A 17,883-nucleotide genomic window follows, 5' to 3' on the forward strand; every position below is an offset into this window, starting at 1 on the left:
CTACAGGGAAGTAATAGGGAATGGGGTTTAACTACAGAGAGATGGCGTGTAACCATTCTGATTTTACGTCAAGACTTGTTACTTGGTAAATGGAGCAAGCCTGCAGTCATAAGAACACAAGGAAATACGAGCATGAGTAGACCATATGACCCATTGAACCTGCTCTGGAGTTCAGGGTGATCATGGCTGATCTTTGGCTTAAACTCCACTTTCCTGCTCACCCCAGATCCTTAGAATTCCTGAGACACAAATTTGTCTTTTTCAGCCTTGAATATATTTTAAAATGGTGCATCCAAAACCCTCTAGGGTAAACTATTCTAAAGACTAAACCTGCTTTGCTCGAAGAAACATTTCCTCATTGCAGTCTTAAATGATTGGTCCCTTGTCCTGAGTGTGCCTGTGTACTAGACTCCCCCAGCTAAAGAAAATAGTCCTTCTGAAAAGGCTTCAGAGTCTTGTACGATTTAATGAGATCACTCCTTATTCTTCAAAACTCAAGAGAACGTGGACCCAATTTACCCAGCCTCTCTACGTGGGTCAACTCTCATCCCAGGGACCAAGCTAGTGATCCTTTGCAGTACCATCTCCAATGCATGTTTGTCCTTAATGTTAAGAGACCGGAATTATTCCATGTTTGACCTCCATGCCACAACCGATTGTGTCCCAATCTCCTTGCAATAAAAGCCAACATGCGGAGCACACTGGTTAGCACTGTTGCGTAACAGCACCAGGAACCCAGGTTCGATTCCCGGCTTGGGTCAATGCGGAATCTGAACATTCTCCCCGTGTCTGCATGGGTTTCTTCCGGGTGCTCCGGTTTCCTCCTGCAAGTCCCAAAAGAGGTGTTTGTGAGGTGAATTGGATATTCTGAATTCTTCCTCGGTGTACCTGAACAGGCGCCACAGTGTGGCGACTAGTGGATTTTCACACAAACCTCATTGCAATGTTAATGTAAGCCTACTTGTGACACTGATAAAGATTCTTATTTGTCTTCCTAATTGCTTGCTGTGCCTGCATGCTAACACTACCAAATTCTTCCTGAGCATCAGCATACGTTTTGTAGCTTTAAAGAAAACTCTGTTTTTTCAATTCTTGCTACTTGCATTTCTACCTCCTACTTTCCACACTATACTCTGCTACCTTATTGCCCATTCAATTAGCATGTCTATAAAGTCTCAGTCCTTACAGCTTGAATTCCCACGTAGATTTGTATCATCAGCCAACTTGGATACATTATGCTCTGTCTCTTGAGTCATTCTTATGAATGGTAAATAGTTGAGGCCCCAGCATTGATTAATGTGCACTCCAAGAGTTGCAGCCTTCCAACTTGAAAATATCCTGCCAATCCTTTATTCATGCTAAAATATTACCCCCAACTTCTTGAAATGCATATTGATTATTTGCTTGGCATTTTATCCAATGCCTTTTGGAAATCCAGGTATATTTCCAGGCAGCACGGTAGCATTGTGGATAGCACAATCGCTTCACAGCTCCAGGGTCCCAGGTTCGATTCCGGCTTGGGTCACTGTCTGTGCGGAGTCTGCACATCCTCCCCGTGTGTGCGTGGGTTTCCTCCGGGTGCTCCGGTTTCCTCACACAGTCCAAAGATGTGCGGGTTAGGTGGATTGCCCATGATAAATTGCCCTTAGTGTCCAAAATTGCCCTTAGTGTCGGGTGGGGTTACTGAGTTATGGGGATAGGGTGGAGGTGTTGACCTTGGATGGGGGTAGGGTGCTCTTTCCAAGAGCCGGTGCAGACTCGATGGGCCGAATGGCCTCCTTCTGCACTGTAAATTCTATATCTAATCTATATCTATGAATACATCTACTGGCTCCACCCTGCCTACCTAGTTAGTTGTATCCTCAAAAAAAGTATCAATTTGTCAAACATGATTTCCCTTTCATAACACCACGATGGCTTTGTTTTATCAAACTATAACTTTCTAAGTGCATTGGTACAATTTAATAGATTTCGTCCTGCTGTCAAGCTAATTGATCTGTCAGCCTTGTTTTCTATCTCCCTGTCTTGAATGTTGACACTTTTACTAGCTTCAAGTCTGCTGGGACCATTTCAGAATAGAGGGAATTTTGGAAAATCTTGGCCAGCGCATCCCCTTCGTGCCGCAATCGTGATCGGGTCCGACACCTTCCCGCATTTTCCGGGGACCAGAGAATCGCCAGCAATCGTGCGCAGTCGATGTGGCACCGGTCGGGGACCATTGAAAGAGGCCCCCGCGGCGATTCTCTGCCGACAACTGGGCAAGTTCCCGCCGGCATGGTTCACTCATGGTTCCACTTGGCGGAGGTTGGAGTGGCGACTGCGGATTAAGTCTGCGGACGCCGGGGGGGGTCAGTCACTGGGGGGTTGGGGGCCTCCAGGACAGCCAGGCTCACGATCGGGGGCCACCAATCGGTGGGCGCGTGCCATGTCGGGGGGGGGGGGGGGGGGGGGGGCCTATATTGTCGGGGCCGGGCCATGGTGTGGGTCCGCCATGTTGCGTGGGGCTGCTACTGCACAGATCCGCGGCCAGAAGTGCAGGGCCCCGTGTCAGCAGCCGGAACTGCGAGGAGCACTCCGGGGCCCTGCTAGCCCCCTTCAAAACGGAGAATCTGGACTTTCTCCAGGAAAGTCCAGTGATTCATGCCGTTTTCTCGCGGGTGTGGGGACATAGCCCCATTATCAGAGAATTCCGCCCACAATCTCTTTGGCTCTTTTAGAGCCTGATAATGTAGGCCACCTGAACCTGGGAAATTTGTTGACTTTTAGTCCCTTGTTTCTCCAGTACTTTTTCTCTACTGATCTTGATTATCGTAATTTCATTACTCCTATTAGCTCCTAGCTTACCCTGATATATAACTTGTGTCTTATACTGTGTAGACTGAACAAATCATTTGTGCCTTTGACTCTGCCATTTCATCCTTCCTAGTGCTAATTTCTTCTGTCTCTGCTGTTATTGGACCATCACTTAGTTTGGCTGCTCTCCTTTTTGTACACTTGTTGGCTAGTTTACTCTCCTTCTATTTTTTTCTTTAGGCAACTTTGGTGGCCTTGTGCTAGTTTTTAAACAACGTTAATCCTCATCCTTTGCAACAGTATAAGCCTCTTCTAATCTCATTCCTCTTTAAATTTAATTCTATCATTAATTTCTTCAGGAATCCACATTGGATCTTCCTTTGAGTTTTTCTTTCAATACAATGGATTTTTGAACGTTTTGAATTGTTTCTTTAAAGTTTGCCACTTTTTAAAAATTGCCATACCTTTTATCTATCCAATCAACCTTGGTTAGCTGCCCCTTCATACCAATGTAATTGGCTTTGTCTAAGGTCTTGTTGGGATTGTGTATGTTGTTTTAAAACTCATTAAATTCAATTGTAACATTGCTATTCGTGTTTTTTTTTTGCAGTGAGATTACTAATTATACCTACCTCATTGCACAATGCTAGATACAGCTTTGGTCCTTGTTGATTGCACACCATACTGTTCCAGGAAACTTGCCACAAAGATTATTTTTTTAAAAAATGACAGATTTACTTTTTGGATCACAATTTGATTAGCCCATGAAGATTAAAGTCCCCACAGTTATTGTATTGCCTTTGTTACAAGCACCAATAATCACTTTTGGTTTGGACAGGGGAGAGATGTGGGCTATTTTCTCCCTTGTCCTATCTCTCATGACTACAACCGGATTTATTTTAGGTGGTCAGCTGCCGCCTTTAGCCGCAGCATATTGTGTATGCACACCTACAATGCAGGTAGTGAGGGAGTTCCAAGATTCTGACCCAACAAGGGTAAAGGAAAGGAAATATAATCCAAGTCAAGATGGTGTGTGGTTTGGTGGGGAACTTGTGGATGGTGGTGTTCCCATGCAACTGATGCCGTTATCCTTTCTAAGCAGTACACATTGCAGGTTTGGAAGGTAATGAAGAAGCATATATTGAATCTGCTTTGAAGAGGGTCAGCTTTTTAAACAAAATGAACTTTTGCTTCGACCTTCTATGCGCTAAGAACGTCTTTATATGGGTTTGCAACGTATCATTGTTTTTTGTTTTTGTTCAATATAGAGTCCCAATTCTTTTTTTCCAATTAAGGGGCAATTTAGCACGGCCAATCCACCTACCTGTACATCTTTGGGTTGTGGGGGTGAGACCCACGCAGACATGGGGAGAATGTGTACAGCGGGCTGGGATCGAATCCGGGTCCTTGGTGCTGTGAGGCAGCAGTGCTAACTACTGTGCCATCGCTCAACTTATTGTTCAGAAATAAATTACTTGACATCAGTATGCTCTATTGAACTGTGCCTAGATTTAGTTTGCACTCCCTGCAAGTGTTCAATTGTTTAGTCTTTGTGGTTGATATTTGTTTTACTGGTAATCTTTGCTTTAAAGGTAACACAACAGGATTTAAAAAAATATGAACCAGGTCATTGAAATGACTCCTTCTAAATTGTGCCTTAAATGCTTCAGTCTGTGCTGAGGTTATATAGTGTTAGGTCATCATTGTCTGCCTCCTTCTCCAGTCCAACCCTGCTGCAGGTTATTTAAAAAAAATAGATATATATATTTAGCCTATATCTTCTAGTATTCATGTTTTGGATAAATGGAGTTGTTTAAAAATGTTTTTGTAATATAAGGCTGCATATTTTCATGGACTAATAATAGCATAGCATGACTGACATTCAGCCCATTTTGCCTGTTCTGTACTGGCTCTTTGAAAGAACTATCCAATTGATCCCACTCTCCTCGTTCCACATAGCCCTGCCTTTTTTTCTCTGTTCCTTTTTCTTTTCGGTTTCCATTTGAAAATTGGCAAGTTGCGTGTAAAGAGCATTGGCAAACTGCTCAAAAGATAGCAGTGCAGCAAGTTTCCAATAAATGTCTGGATGTGTGTGAATTCTGTTCTGTATTGCTGGATTGATGATGTTTCCTAGATTTGTTGGGGTAAGGTGACTAATAGGCCATACGTAGTTCAATAAATGGCTCTTATAACATGATCATTTGCTAAAATTTTGTTTGTTCTGGAATGATATGGGGAACTCTCAAGACGTCCATAATGCTCAGTTTTTATCTGTCTCCATTGTTTTGATTAGCCAGTTGAAGGGGTGTGTCTGGTGGGTTTATTTGCCAGATGTACCTGGAGGCATGTGAGACACATGGTGGACTGGATGTATAATGTATGTACAGCTATCAATGAGTCGTGGAGTAGGCAGAATGTGGGGAGGGGTCTGATAGTTGGTTGAGGGGGAAAAAAACTAGGGAAAGCAAGGGGAGCCCAACAACATAATTACCCTGACTTGTGAGAGTGTTTCTGTGTGGGAAGGAAGGAAGGGATGGTTTGAAAGGGATGGAAGAAATGATAGAATTGGTAAAGTGTGCTCAGTGGCACGGCAGTTATTTAAGTAACTTGTTATTCAAAAGATGTGCTTTCTGCTAAGGATTCAATAGGTTTGAGTGAAACTGTTTTAGAAATGGTGTTGGGTGAGAGAATGCATCAGCATTGATTCTACGGAAAAAGATGATAAAGTTGATAAAGTATGTACCATTCAATGGTTCTACACAATCGTGCCACCACGCAAAATTGAACTTGAGGAAGGAGCTGCTACAAAACTTGAAACCTTAAAAAAGCACTTTGTCTTCATGACAGGGAGCTGGTTTCTTTTATATTTTATGCTCCTCATTTTCCACACTTTCATCAAATGCTCAACAATAATACCATATACAATATCAATCATCATGTGCTCAACCCCCCCCCCCCCCCCCCCAAATAGGTTCCCCACCCTAATGTTTGATGGCAGCCAATTCTTGAAAGTGCATGATAAATGATGCCCATGAATTGTAGAAACCCCCCCCCCCTCATTTCAAACTTCACTGTCTCGACGGGCAAAAATACCAGCAGGTCTCTCTCTCTTCTCTCCCCCCCCCCCCCCACCCCCACCAAGCCGAGGCACAGGGAGGAGAAGCAGCAGCAGGACCTGCCTCAGGCAATTAGCGAGGCGAAGGCTAAAACATCTGCCCCGGCACCTGCCTGCAGCCTGGACTGATCCAACACCCTGAAAATGACTTCTAGGGGCCCTGGTACATGACCTGCAGCTGTACCAGCCCCAACCTCGTGCACGAGGTTGAGGCATTTACCCTCCGGAGCACCTCACACTATAGGCTGTCCTCCATAGCTTCCCCCAAGTCTTCCTCCCAATTGACTTTAATTCCTTCCCAGGAAACCTTATCCTCTCCCAAAAACCTCCCATAGATTGGCGATACCACCCCTTCTCCAATTACCCCTATCGTCATACCTTTTCCAACGACGTGGAGGCCACGCTATCGGGAAGCTCTGAAACCCTTCCTAGCAAAGTCCCGGGGCTGCAGGTACCTAAGTAGTTCCGCTTGCCCCAGTCCATGACCTGCACCTGACCTACCAGCAACAGAGGGAGACCATCCCACCTTGCCAAATCTACCTTCACCCTTCCCACTAAGCTAGTGAGATTGTACCTACAGAGCCCCCCTCTTTCAGTCCAGCCCCACCTGCGCCCCCAGATATCTAAAGTCTGTAACCACCCTGCGGAATGGTAGTCCTCCCACCCCTGGCCGGGACACCTCCAAAGTATTCATTTTTTTTCCAGGTTTAATTTATACCCCAAAAAGGACCCAAACGCTCAGATAATCTGCAGTGTAGTCCCCATCGACACACTCAGCTCTGACACGTACAGTAATAAATCATCCACATGCGCCCCCCCCCCAAGTAACCCATGTCCAATCTCCACCCTGTCTTCTGCACTGTTCCCTTCTCCAAGACCATGTTCACCCAATGCGGTGCATGATCCGAAATTGATGCTTGATGAGGTGTTTGAGGGCTAATGCTCCCTCGGGTGCAAGAACCTCCTTGCTCCACTCCTCCCAATTCCTCCATAAGGCCCCCCCCCCCCCCCCCCCCCCCCCCACCCCCACCCCCCACCCCCCCCGACTGTGCAAACGAACGGGGCTGCGACCCGTCCAGCCTTGGCTTCTGCACAAAATTCCAGTCCCCACTCACTATCAGCTCATACGAATCCAAGTCAGGAATGGCCCCACATACCTTCCTCACAAACCATACATCATTCCTGTTAGGACCATACACACTTGCCAACACCACCAACCTCTCCTTCAATGCCTGTCACTATCGCATACCTACTCCCCTGGTCCACCTCACTCTTCTACTAACTAAAACCGCTATCCCCCTCGCACCCTGTTCGTACCGGGATGGAACCTCTCCCTCCACCAAAATCTTGGCAAATACTCCGTCAGCCTTGGGCCCTCCACCCCCTCGGACAGGCCCATGATCCTAAAATTTTGCCGCTTCAATCTATTTTCCAGATCCTCCAATTTGCTTGCAGCTCTTTGTTGGCCTCGACCACCCTCTGCAGATCCTCCCCCATCGAGGTGAGCTGATCGCTGTGCTGTGACATGGCTTTCTCCACTCACTTCATTTTCTCTCCCGCACCTCGGCCAATACCCCTGACACAGCTACCTTCACCCGGGCAATTGCCTCCTCCACCAACACCTTCATCATCATCTCCTTCCTCATCACCTTCATGTGCTTTGCGAACTGCTTCTCCAATTGCAAAGCCATTACCTTGGTCATCTTTTCTGCCGGAAGCAGTGTGGCCGACCCAGCCTCTGCCATCTTGCCAGCTCTATGATTAGCCCTTTCACTCAACGGTGAATGCTCACTCCCTCCCTTCACGGTGGTTTCTTCTGGTTTTTCAACATCTTTCTCCTTCCTTATGCCTTCCTGCACTTGATTATCCAAATATTTCCTCTGGGAAATAAACTCCAAAAGAACAAGCCTTGAGTGGAGCCAACCAATGTGCGACTTCCCCCTACATGCCGCCACCGAAAGTGTCGGAGCTGTTTACTTTGATGGATGCTAACGGACGATTTTCAGGAAATAGTGTTGAATAAATTGAGCCCATCATATATGTAAACCTGTCTTTCTTTATTTGCAAAGGTGAGAATCTTGATGAAATTTGTTTTTACAGTTTTGTGTAGCTTTTTTCAGTGAGAAGATTTGAACATGTTAGCCGTTGGTGAAAGAGAAATCCTATTTTGTTGCAATGAAGATATCTTTACAATAAAAATGTTGATTTGACCACACATATTTTGCATTTGGCCGCACATGTATTTTTCAGATTCCGGCTAGTCTATAATAAAGATTTTACATGTGTCATTCACGACTTCTGAATTTTTCCAAGTATTACACACCCAATGAAGTACTTTTAACATTTGTTTGGTAGCACAGAGCTTGAATATTTTTGAAAAGTGAGACATGGTGCCAAAGCTTTTTGACTTCCTCGGCAATGTGTTTTTCCCTTTTTCAGCATTGAAGCTACTTTTAATTGCCAAGACTTGTAGGGAAATGTGACAGCAATTCGCAAATAGCAGTGTTCCTCAACAACAATGAAATATGTGACTAGGAAAACTAGTTCTCAGTGGTCTTCAAGAACAGTGGTCTTCAGGAATAATAACCAAGGGACCTATGCTGTTCAACTTTGAATAGTAGCATAGGACTTTATATGTCCAATCATTTAAAAAAAAAAATATAGAGTACCCAATTCATTTTTTCCAATTAAGGGGCAATTTAATGTGTTCAATCCACCTACCTTGCACATCTTTGGGTTGTGGGGGTGAAACCCACGCAGACACGGGGAGAATGTGCAAACTCCACACGGACAGTGACCCAGAGCCGGGATCGAACCTGGGACCTCGGCGCCGTGAGACTGCAGTGCTACCACTGTTGCTCGTTCTGGGTGAGTGTGCTTAACACTCGATTTGGCTCTGTTTCGATACTTAGCTCTGGAGTCGCCAGGTATTGTTAAGATACCGCCACAAGTTTCAAGGTCAAGTTCAAAGCAATAAAACCATATACAAATTAGTAAGTTCAAACGACTGAGTTTATTATAATACAATTATAATACTACCCATGCACACGCTAAGATGATTAAACTATTCCCACCACTAAATAAACCAATACTTATCTCAAAGGGAACTGCCGGATCAGGGGACAAGGCCTCTTGCTCTGCTCTGGTCTGCAGACTTCAGGTTGGTACGGGTTAAAAAGGGGTCAGGAGTGTCTATCTCTGGTAGCGAACGTTGTGAGACACTTACTTGCTGGCGGCTGCTGTCCCAAACCTCTCCCCTCTCTCGGTAAAAGCTGGTTGAGATGCTGGTCCAGAGAGGAGGGCTGGTTAAGAAGAACGAACTAAGTTTGGGACCTGTCTTTTATAGGTCCTAGGGCTTGGTGCCCTTTTGGGCGGACTCTCTACCTGCTGGGAATCGATTGGGTCTCTTCTCAATCGATTTGTTTGAATCCCCCCAATACTGAGGCTGTCTCTCGGCTACTGGACGGGCCTTCAGGTCCTTTGTTTTCGAACCACGCTGGTGCCGGGGTGCCTGATTTCCCATACACTGTTGCAATCACTTCCCTATTTGTGTCCATTGTCCCTGGGATCGTTCCATTACTATGTTAACTATCCCAGAGATTGCCTCATTATTATGCGGAATGTTCGTTTCGGTGCTGTCTGCTCTCTTAGCAGACAGAATACACATTGGCTTGGTGCAGCCTGCTTGTGCTGCAAACATTGTCCATTTTAACCTGCAAGCTTTGCGTTCCTCCATTTTGTATTGAGGGAATGGCCAACTTCAGTGGCTACACCACTGAGCCACCGTGCTGCCCCTTTATGTCCAATCATATGGGTGCACTGGGTTTAGCATCTTAACGACTGCACTTCCAGCAATGTAACAGTAATTTGGGTACTGGGCTGAAATGTCAGCCTTAGTGGAGTGAGATTTGAACCCATAACATCCTCATCTTTGAGGTGGAGATTATCATTGAGCCAAGGCTGTTGCCTTTCTTAAAAAAAAACTTAACTATGTAGTTCATAAGAAGATATTAATGCAAATGTATGTACCTCCCTTAAAACCTCTGATGTGTATCTGGCATGACAGTTTCCTGGAGGGCTTGCTTCTGATCTCCGGTTTGCCTCAGATGTGATCTCTGGTTTGCCTTCAGAAAATGATAATGAAATTACACCATCCAGTTAAGGGACAGATTTCTACTCCATATTTTATTTTTGATTCTGTTTCTGCACCAAGAGGCACATGAGACAGACTAAGCACGTGCTTGCACATGTTTCTATAGCTAGGTTTTCCTGATACAGGTCTTTAGCTTGGCACCAGAGGCTATACCTTGAGGGCCATTTCATGCATGGCAGACCAGGAGACTCTCCGACGCTTAGGCCTACCATAGGCGTATTGGAAGGATTCCAAAAGTGATATTGAATCCTTGCAATTTTGGTCCTTGCACTTGAATCACAAAATGTTGGCATGCAGGGTCAGCAAGTAATTAGGAAGGCAAATTAAATGTTTGCCTTTATTGCAAGGAGAATGAAGTAGAGATGTCTTGCTGCAACAATTAAGAGCATTGGTAAGATCACGCCTAGAGTTCTGTGTTTACTGTTGGTCTCCTTACTTGCATTGGAAACAGTTCAAAGAAGGTTAAATAGGCTGATTTTTGGGATGAGGTTGCCTTCTAAGGAAAGGTTGGGCCAATGCTCATTGGAGTTTAGAACAATGAGAGGTGATCTTTTTGAAACGTATGAGATTGAGGGGCTAGATGAGGTAGCCTGAAGACCAAAATGAAGAGAAATTCCATCTGAGCCATTGGTCTTTGGAATTCTCTGTCCCAGAAAGCAGTGAAGGTTGGGTCGTTGTCAATCTCCGCCTCCCAGTACATTCAGTTTCTTGTTCTACATTGGGACAGACAGGAAAGTAGCGTTTAAGGTCTCAATCAGATCAGCCATCATCTTGTTGAATGGCGGAGCAGGCTTGAACGGCCAAACAGTCTCTGAATTCTTATGATCGTGTTAAATCTTCTCCGTAAGTTTTTCGAGGCTTGGTAATTACTGTTTGTGCACTGTTATCTTTTAACAATGTTTTTTGATTTGACTGTTCTATAACCAGTTACTTTTTCTTCTTTGTTAGGTTGACTTTAAGGCAAGATGGACCATGCCTGTGAATATGAATTGACGGTGGGCAGTGGATTGCCTTTTGCTAATCCGCAACAATTTTCAAATTCATTGGGTTTCAATGTTTCTGAGAGCAACGATACAGGCTGCAGGCCAGGACAGAGTATTTGTGAACAAGAGTGCTGTAATCTGCAGGACAGAAGTGCTGTTCAGTTGTCCACTGATTCACAGGGTGGCACACAGCCTGCATTTAATGGACACATTTCAGCACCACCTTATATCCCATTGCGCAGACTTCAAGATCTAGCTTCTATGATTCCTACTCGATTTTCTGAGTCTCCAGAATCAAAACCGTGGTCTGAATCCCCTGAGGGTTCCCCTATCCAGGATTATTGTGCAATTGATGAAGGCAGACACACTTCTCCAATATCATCTGATTCTACACAAAATGGTTCTCCAGAGTTAAAGTTAAAGATAACTAAGATGGTTATGAATGGAAAGATGATGTTTGAATCGTCAATTTGCAGTGAGGTGGAAACAGAGGATGCAAAGGATTCTGAAGGGCAATCGTCAATCATCAAAGAGGTAGAAATACCAGTTTCGCACAGAGCAAAAAGAATGAGAAAGAAAAGTGTTAAATACAGTCCTTCGCATGAATCCGAACAGAAAGTGGACAACACAATGACCTTGTGTCCCCCAACTCCAATGGAAGGAAGAAAGAATGTGAGTGTCACTTATACACAAAGAGCCTAGGTTTGACTGGATGTATTTCTCCTAGGGGGTGCATTGCATATATTTTGGGAGGCGGTTTTGGCATACTAAATCAAATATTGCTTAATGTATGACTTGGACTACTTTCACCCTGATGTGGCATGGTAATTCATGTAATATAAGAATTGTGTAGAACGGGGGTAGGAGTTGGAGCTCCTGGTTTGAAAATGTGAGATCTTTCCTGGGAGTTTTAGGTTTCACATTTTCACCTGTTGAACTACCATATCCTGAGTATAATAATCTATATGGACACAAATAGGCTTACATTAACACTGCAATGAAGTGACTGTGAAAAGCCCCTCGCCACCATATTCCGGCGCCTGTTTGGGTACACTGAGAATTCAGAATGTCCAAATTACCTAACAGGATGTCTTTCAGGACTTGTGGGAGGCAACTGGAGCACCCAGAGGAAACCCACGCAGACAGGGAGAACGTGCCAAATCCGCACAGACAGTGACCCAAGTCGGGAATCAAACCCGGGACCCAATGGGCAGCACGGTGGCCTAGTGGTTAGCACAACCGCCTCACGGCGCTGAGGTCCCAGGTTCGATCCCGGCTCTGGGTCACTGTCCGTGTGGAGTTTGCACATTCTCCCCGTGTCTGCGTGGGTTTCGCCCCCACAACCCAAAAATGTGCAGAGTAGGTGGATTGGCCACGCTAAATTGCCCCTTAATTGGAAAAAAATAATTGGGTAATCCAAATTTAAAAAAAAAACCCGGGACCCAAGAGCTGTGAAGCAACAGTGCTAACCACTAACCACATAGCTAATTTATTTAGTGCCTTTTGTGTAATTAAATGTCCCAAGGCACTTCATAGGAGTATTATAAAACAAAATGTGACACAGAGCCACATAAGATATTGGATCAGATATCTAAAAGCTTGGTCGAAGTGTCTTGAAAGGCAGAAAACAGAGGTGGGGAGCTTTTGGGATGGTATTCCAGATCTTCGGCATAGGGATGTGAAGTTAGAACTTAGTGGTGGACTGATTCAAATTTGGTCTGCTGAAGAGATTAGAATTAGAAAATCACAAATTGAGGGTTATGCAGCTGGAGCAGGGATGTGCGGTGGAGGAGATTGCAGAGTTAAGGAGGGAAAGATCATGGGTTTGAAAGCAAGGATGAGAATTTTGAAGTCAAAGCATTGCTTGACTGGCATCCAGTGTAGTCAGCGAGTACAAGGTGATAGATGAATGGAACACAATGGGAGTGAAGACACTGGCAACAGAGTTTTGGATGAGCTCAAGCTTGCGCAGGGTAAAATCTTGTGAGCCAGTCAGAGTGCATTGGAATTGTAAAGTCAAGAGGTAACAAAGGCTTGAATGAAGATTTCAATTGCAGGTGAGCTGATATGGGTGTCCTGGTACACAAATCAAAGTTTGTATGCAGGTACAGCAAGTGAGCAGGAAGACAAATGGAATATTGCTGTTGATTGCAATGGGAAAATGAAATGTAAAAGTAGGGAATTTTTTACATGCAGCTATACTGGGCATTGGTGAGACCACATCTGGAGTACTGTATAGTTTTGGTTGCCTCATTTGAAAAAGGATGCAATTATGTTAGAAGCAGCTCAGAAGGTTCACTCGACTCATTGCTGGGGTTAAGGGCTTATCTTAAGAAGAAAGGTTGAACAGAGTCAGCCGCATCATTGGAGGATGAGAGGTGATCTTATTGAAACATAGTAGATCCTGAGGGGACTTCTGGGAAGATGTCCCCTTGTGGAGGAGACTAGAACTAGGGGTCACAGTTTTATTTCCCAAGATGGAGATGACTTTTTTTCTCTCGCCTTACTCTGTGGAGTTCACTATAGAAAGCAGTGGAGGTTGGGTCATTGATGTTCAAGGAGATATTAAATACATCTCAATTAAAGTATATCCCCGAGAGGAAAAAGTGGGAAACCAATGTTCCATGGCTAAAAAAGAAAGTCAGAGGACAAAAAGGCAAAAACTAGGACATCATACTGCAAAAGCTAGTGTTAAGATGGAGGATTGGGAGAACTTTTAAGGTTCAACAAAAAGCTACTAAAACTAAAATCAAGAGCTAAGATGAACTACGAAAGAAAACTAGCAGGAAAAATTAACACGGTACCAAAGCTTCTATAAGCATCTAAAGAGGAAGAGAATAACTAAAGTAAATGTTGGCTCTTTAGAGGACGATGTTGGTCAGGTAATAATGGGAAACACCGATTGATAGCCATCACTAGGGTGAAGGTATTGAATAAGCTAATGGGATTAAAGACTATACCCATGGGTATTAAAGATGGTGGATGCATTAGTTACGATATTTCAAAAATCTCTGGTTTCTGGAAAGGTCCCAGTGGAGTGGAAACACTAATGTGATGCCCCAATTCAAAAAGGGAGAGAGCCAAAAAAATAGGATGCTATAGACTGATTAACTTGACACCTCTGGTGGGGAAGTTTCTGGAATCAATCATTTTAAGGAGGAGGTGACTGAACATTTGGAAATACCAAGCTCAATCCAGCATGGTTTTATGAAGAGTAAGTCATGTTTGACAAACTTGCTTGAGTTCTTTGATGAACCAACAAGGTGGATAATGGGGAACCTGTGGATGTGGTATATCTAGACTTCCAGAAGGCATTTGACAAGATGCCGCAGAAGGTGAGTTGCAGGGGATTGGGGGGTAGAGTACTAGATTGGATTGGCTGACTGACAGAAAGCAGTGGGTCGGGATAAATGAGTCCTTCTCTGGCTGGCGAACTGTAACTAGTGGAGTGCGGCAGGGATCAGTTCTCGGGCCACCACTGTTTACAATCTATATAAATGATCTGCAAGCAGGGGCAGTGGAACATAGCAAAATTTGCAGATAATGCTAAAATAGGTGGGAACACAGGCAGAGAAAGGGAGCTAGAATTTACAGACTATATAGCTGGGCGAGGAGAATGAGCCAAAATTTGACAGATGGCGTTTAATGTGGATAAATGGGTTATACATTTGGCTGAAAAATAGAAAGGCAAATTATTATCTAAATGGAATGCAGATTCAAATGCACCTGGGCAGAGAGATCTGGGTACCTTTATTCGTGAATTGCTGAAAGTCAATATGCAGGTACAGCATGTAATAAAGTCAAATCGAATCTTAGCATTAAAAATTGAGAAGTGTTGTTGCAATTGTAGAGTGTTAGTGACACCACACATGGAGTATTATGTCCAGTTTTGGTCTCATTATTTAAGGATGTGGTGTCATTAGAGGCAGTTCCAAGGAGGTTCACCAGATTGATTATGGGGATGAAAAGCCTGCTCTATGAGGAGAGATTGAACAGTTTGGGCTTATACTCACTGGTGTTTAGAAGAATGAGAGGGGATCTGATTGAGGTATATAAAATGAGAGATTGATAAGTAAAAGTAGACCAAATGTTCTTTTGGTTGAATCTGAATCATTAAATTGTTTCAAGAAGGAGATGAACCTATTTCTGATTTTTAAAAAACAGTTAAAGGGATAAGGGGAACAGGCAGGGAGGTAGATTTGAGACCAGGAAGAGATCAACCATGATCTGACTGAATGGCAGAGCAGGCTCAAAGGGCTGAATTGCCTACTTCTGCTCCTAATACCTATGTACCTGCTGAGATGGACAAGATTTAAAAAAAAAAAAAGGTTTTTATTGTTTTTTTGTTATACGTAGCACAGTATAAATACACAGAATGCTAAGACTTTTACAAGCTGGGGGTCTTGGGCCTGGCTAGTGCAGCTAATGCTATTGCATTTCGGTCGTTTTTAAAAAATAGTTTATTTACATTAGTTCAGACTTTAGACCGTTTCTTATTTTGGTTCTTTTGTTCTCTTTCCACCTTACTGCATTTGTTGTGGTCGTTGTGTTCCCCCTGTGTTTCCTTTCCCGCTTGTGTTCCCCTCCCCCCTTTCTCCCTCCTGGTTCTCCTCTGTTGCTGCCCCCCTCTTGTTGGGTTTGGTTATGCTTTCTTGTTCCCCCTTCCTATTGTGTTTTGGCTACCTTATTTTAGTCCCTGGCTACTTAGTTGCTGACCACAAACGGGTCCCGGAACAACCGAAGGACAAGATTTTTGATAGAGAAGGGAGACTGGAGGCATACAGGAAAGTGGAGCTCGGATCGCAATCGGGTCTCCATGATTTTATTGAATAGCAGAGCAGGCTTGAAGGGCCGAGGATGACCTGCTCCAAATTGCAATGGTGCTATGTATCCAAGAGCCTTGTTCGCAAGTGAACAGATGAAGTTTAATGTGGATAAGTGTGAGGTTAGAGATGCAGAAGAGGTGTGATGAGATCTGATGGCAGAGTCCACAGTGTTAACAGTCAGAAGGGTGAGTTGGAGAAAGAGACTGGTTAAATTGGGTCCCCAGACAGTGGTAAGATTGACAGAGTGGAATAGGGCAAGTGGGATTGCTGCTCATCATGAGCCAGCACTGGGTACCTCAATAAATCTTTAGAGAATGCCAAGAGAGAGACCGGGGGATCTGTAGGCTATTTATTTGGACTAGCCATATAAATACTGTGGCTACCTGGGCAGGTTAAAGGCTAGGAATCCTATGGCGAGGAACTCCCCTCCTGTCATCCCCAAAGCCTGTTCATCATTTACAAGGCACAAGTAAGGGCATTTAAATGGTCATTGGATAAACATATGGATGATAAGGGAATAGTGTAGATGGGCTTTAGAGTGGTTTCACAGGTTGGCGCAACATCGAGGGCTGAAGGGCCTGTACTGCGCTGTTATGTTCTATGTTCTATTAGGCATTTGAAACTAGGATGGCTGCAAGAGAACAGGAGGATAGAGGAGTACTGGAAGAGTTTGCCTTAGGATTTGAGGACAGAGTACCGGAGAATGGAAAAGTGAAAGGGGCATGGTGGAAAAGAGCGGTCATGGCGGAGTAATGAGAAAAGAAGTTTAAAAAGAACGAGCAAAAGTGGAATTAGGTTGATGGGCTCAAATCTGGAGTGGCAGCCAAACTATGCAAACAAATTGATATTTGCATTGGTCTGGTCACAGAAAAATCAGGATACATAAAATCCTGATAGTAAACGGGAAATTGCAAATTAACAGGAGATGGTAGAAAGGGATCCAAAGTTAAAATCTGAAGTCTTGTGGTGGGATAATAATGACTTGATATGGAGTATTGCATTATGTAGAGTTTGAAGGCAGGCAGAGCAAATTAAGTCCACAAGCCACTTGGAGAATTCATAGATGTAGGTATTTCTGTAGGTATGAAAGTGCAGGAGGTTTACAAAGTCAGTTGAAGGATCTGAAAGATGATCAAGTTAGCACAGATTATGAAATCCAAAAGCAGAAGAGGTTTGTTCTTCAGCCCAGGCAGTGATTTTCTGATGTGGAACAGACTGAAGCTTAAAATTAGTAACAAGTGGCCAGGCGAAGGCTCATCAAGAGTTCAAAGTTTCAGTCACAGCAGTGGTCCGGGGGGGGGGGGGGGGGGGGGGGGGGAGACAATAAACTGATCAAAATGACTCAATCTCACAAATCAGACACACAAGTTAGACCTTTCTGTGTAGAGAGAAAAGTCCAAAATTTGTAATAAGAACATAAAATGTTGGAAATATTCAGCAGATCAGGCATCATCTGTGGAGAGAGACAAAAGTTGACAAAATTTGACCATACGACAGAGGAGCAGAATTAGGCCACTCAGCCCATCAAGTCTGCTCCACCATTCAATCATGGCTCATATTTTTCTCATCCCCATTCTCCTGCCTTCTATTTGAGAAGATCTTGTAAATAGATGAAAGGAACAGCACATTATAGACAAGTTTATTCCAGTGTATTCCATCAGAGATTTGTGATTTTGATCTCCAGAGCAGTGCAGGAATTTGAAGCCAGATTTCAGAGAAAATCCAATTCCGGGTCTTTTCAGATCAAAGAACAAAGAAAAGTACAGCACAGGAACAGGCCTTCGGCCCTCCAAGCCTGTGCCGACCATGCTGCCCGTCTAAACTAAAATCTTCTACACTTCCGGGGTCCGTATCCCTCTAATCCCATCCTATTCATGTATTTGTCAAGATGCCCCTTAAATGTCACTATCGTCCCTGCTTCCACCACCTCCTCCGGCAGCGAGTTCCAGGCACCCACTATCCTCTGTGTTTAAGAAAAAAAAAGAAAAAAACCTGCCTCGAACATCTCCTCTA

The 17,883-nt window shown here is 44.1% G+C and overlaps 1 protein-coding gene across 8 annotated transcripts in view; it reads left to right on the forward strand.

Moving 5' to 3' along the window:
* Positions 1–17,883, forward strand: part of LOC119965109 (histone-lysine N-methyltransferase NSD2-like) — a 318,910-nt gene that overhangs the window by 23,527 nt on the left and 277,500 nt on the right. For all 8 annotated transcript variants that reach the window (XR_005460429.1, XM_038795422.1, XM_038795423.1 and 5 more), the window contains one exon: positions 11,010–11,716. Coding sequence is in view for 7 of the 8 variants with exons in the window: in XM_038795422.1 (XP_038651350.1) it covers positions 11,027–11,716 (690 nt within the window). In the remaining variant the exon portion in view is untranslated. The remainder of the gene's footprint in view (positions 1–11,009; positions 11,717–17,883) is intronic.

The sequence above is a fragment of the Scyliorhinus canicula genome, chromosome 4 (genome assembly GCF_902713615.1).
Source record: "Scyliorhinus canicula chromosome 4, sScyCan1.1, whole genome shotgun sequence".
Classification (NCBI taxonomy): Eukaryota; Metazoa; Chordata; class Chondrichthyes; order Carcharhiniformes; family Scyliorhinidae; genus Scyliorhinus; species Scyliorhinus canicula.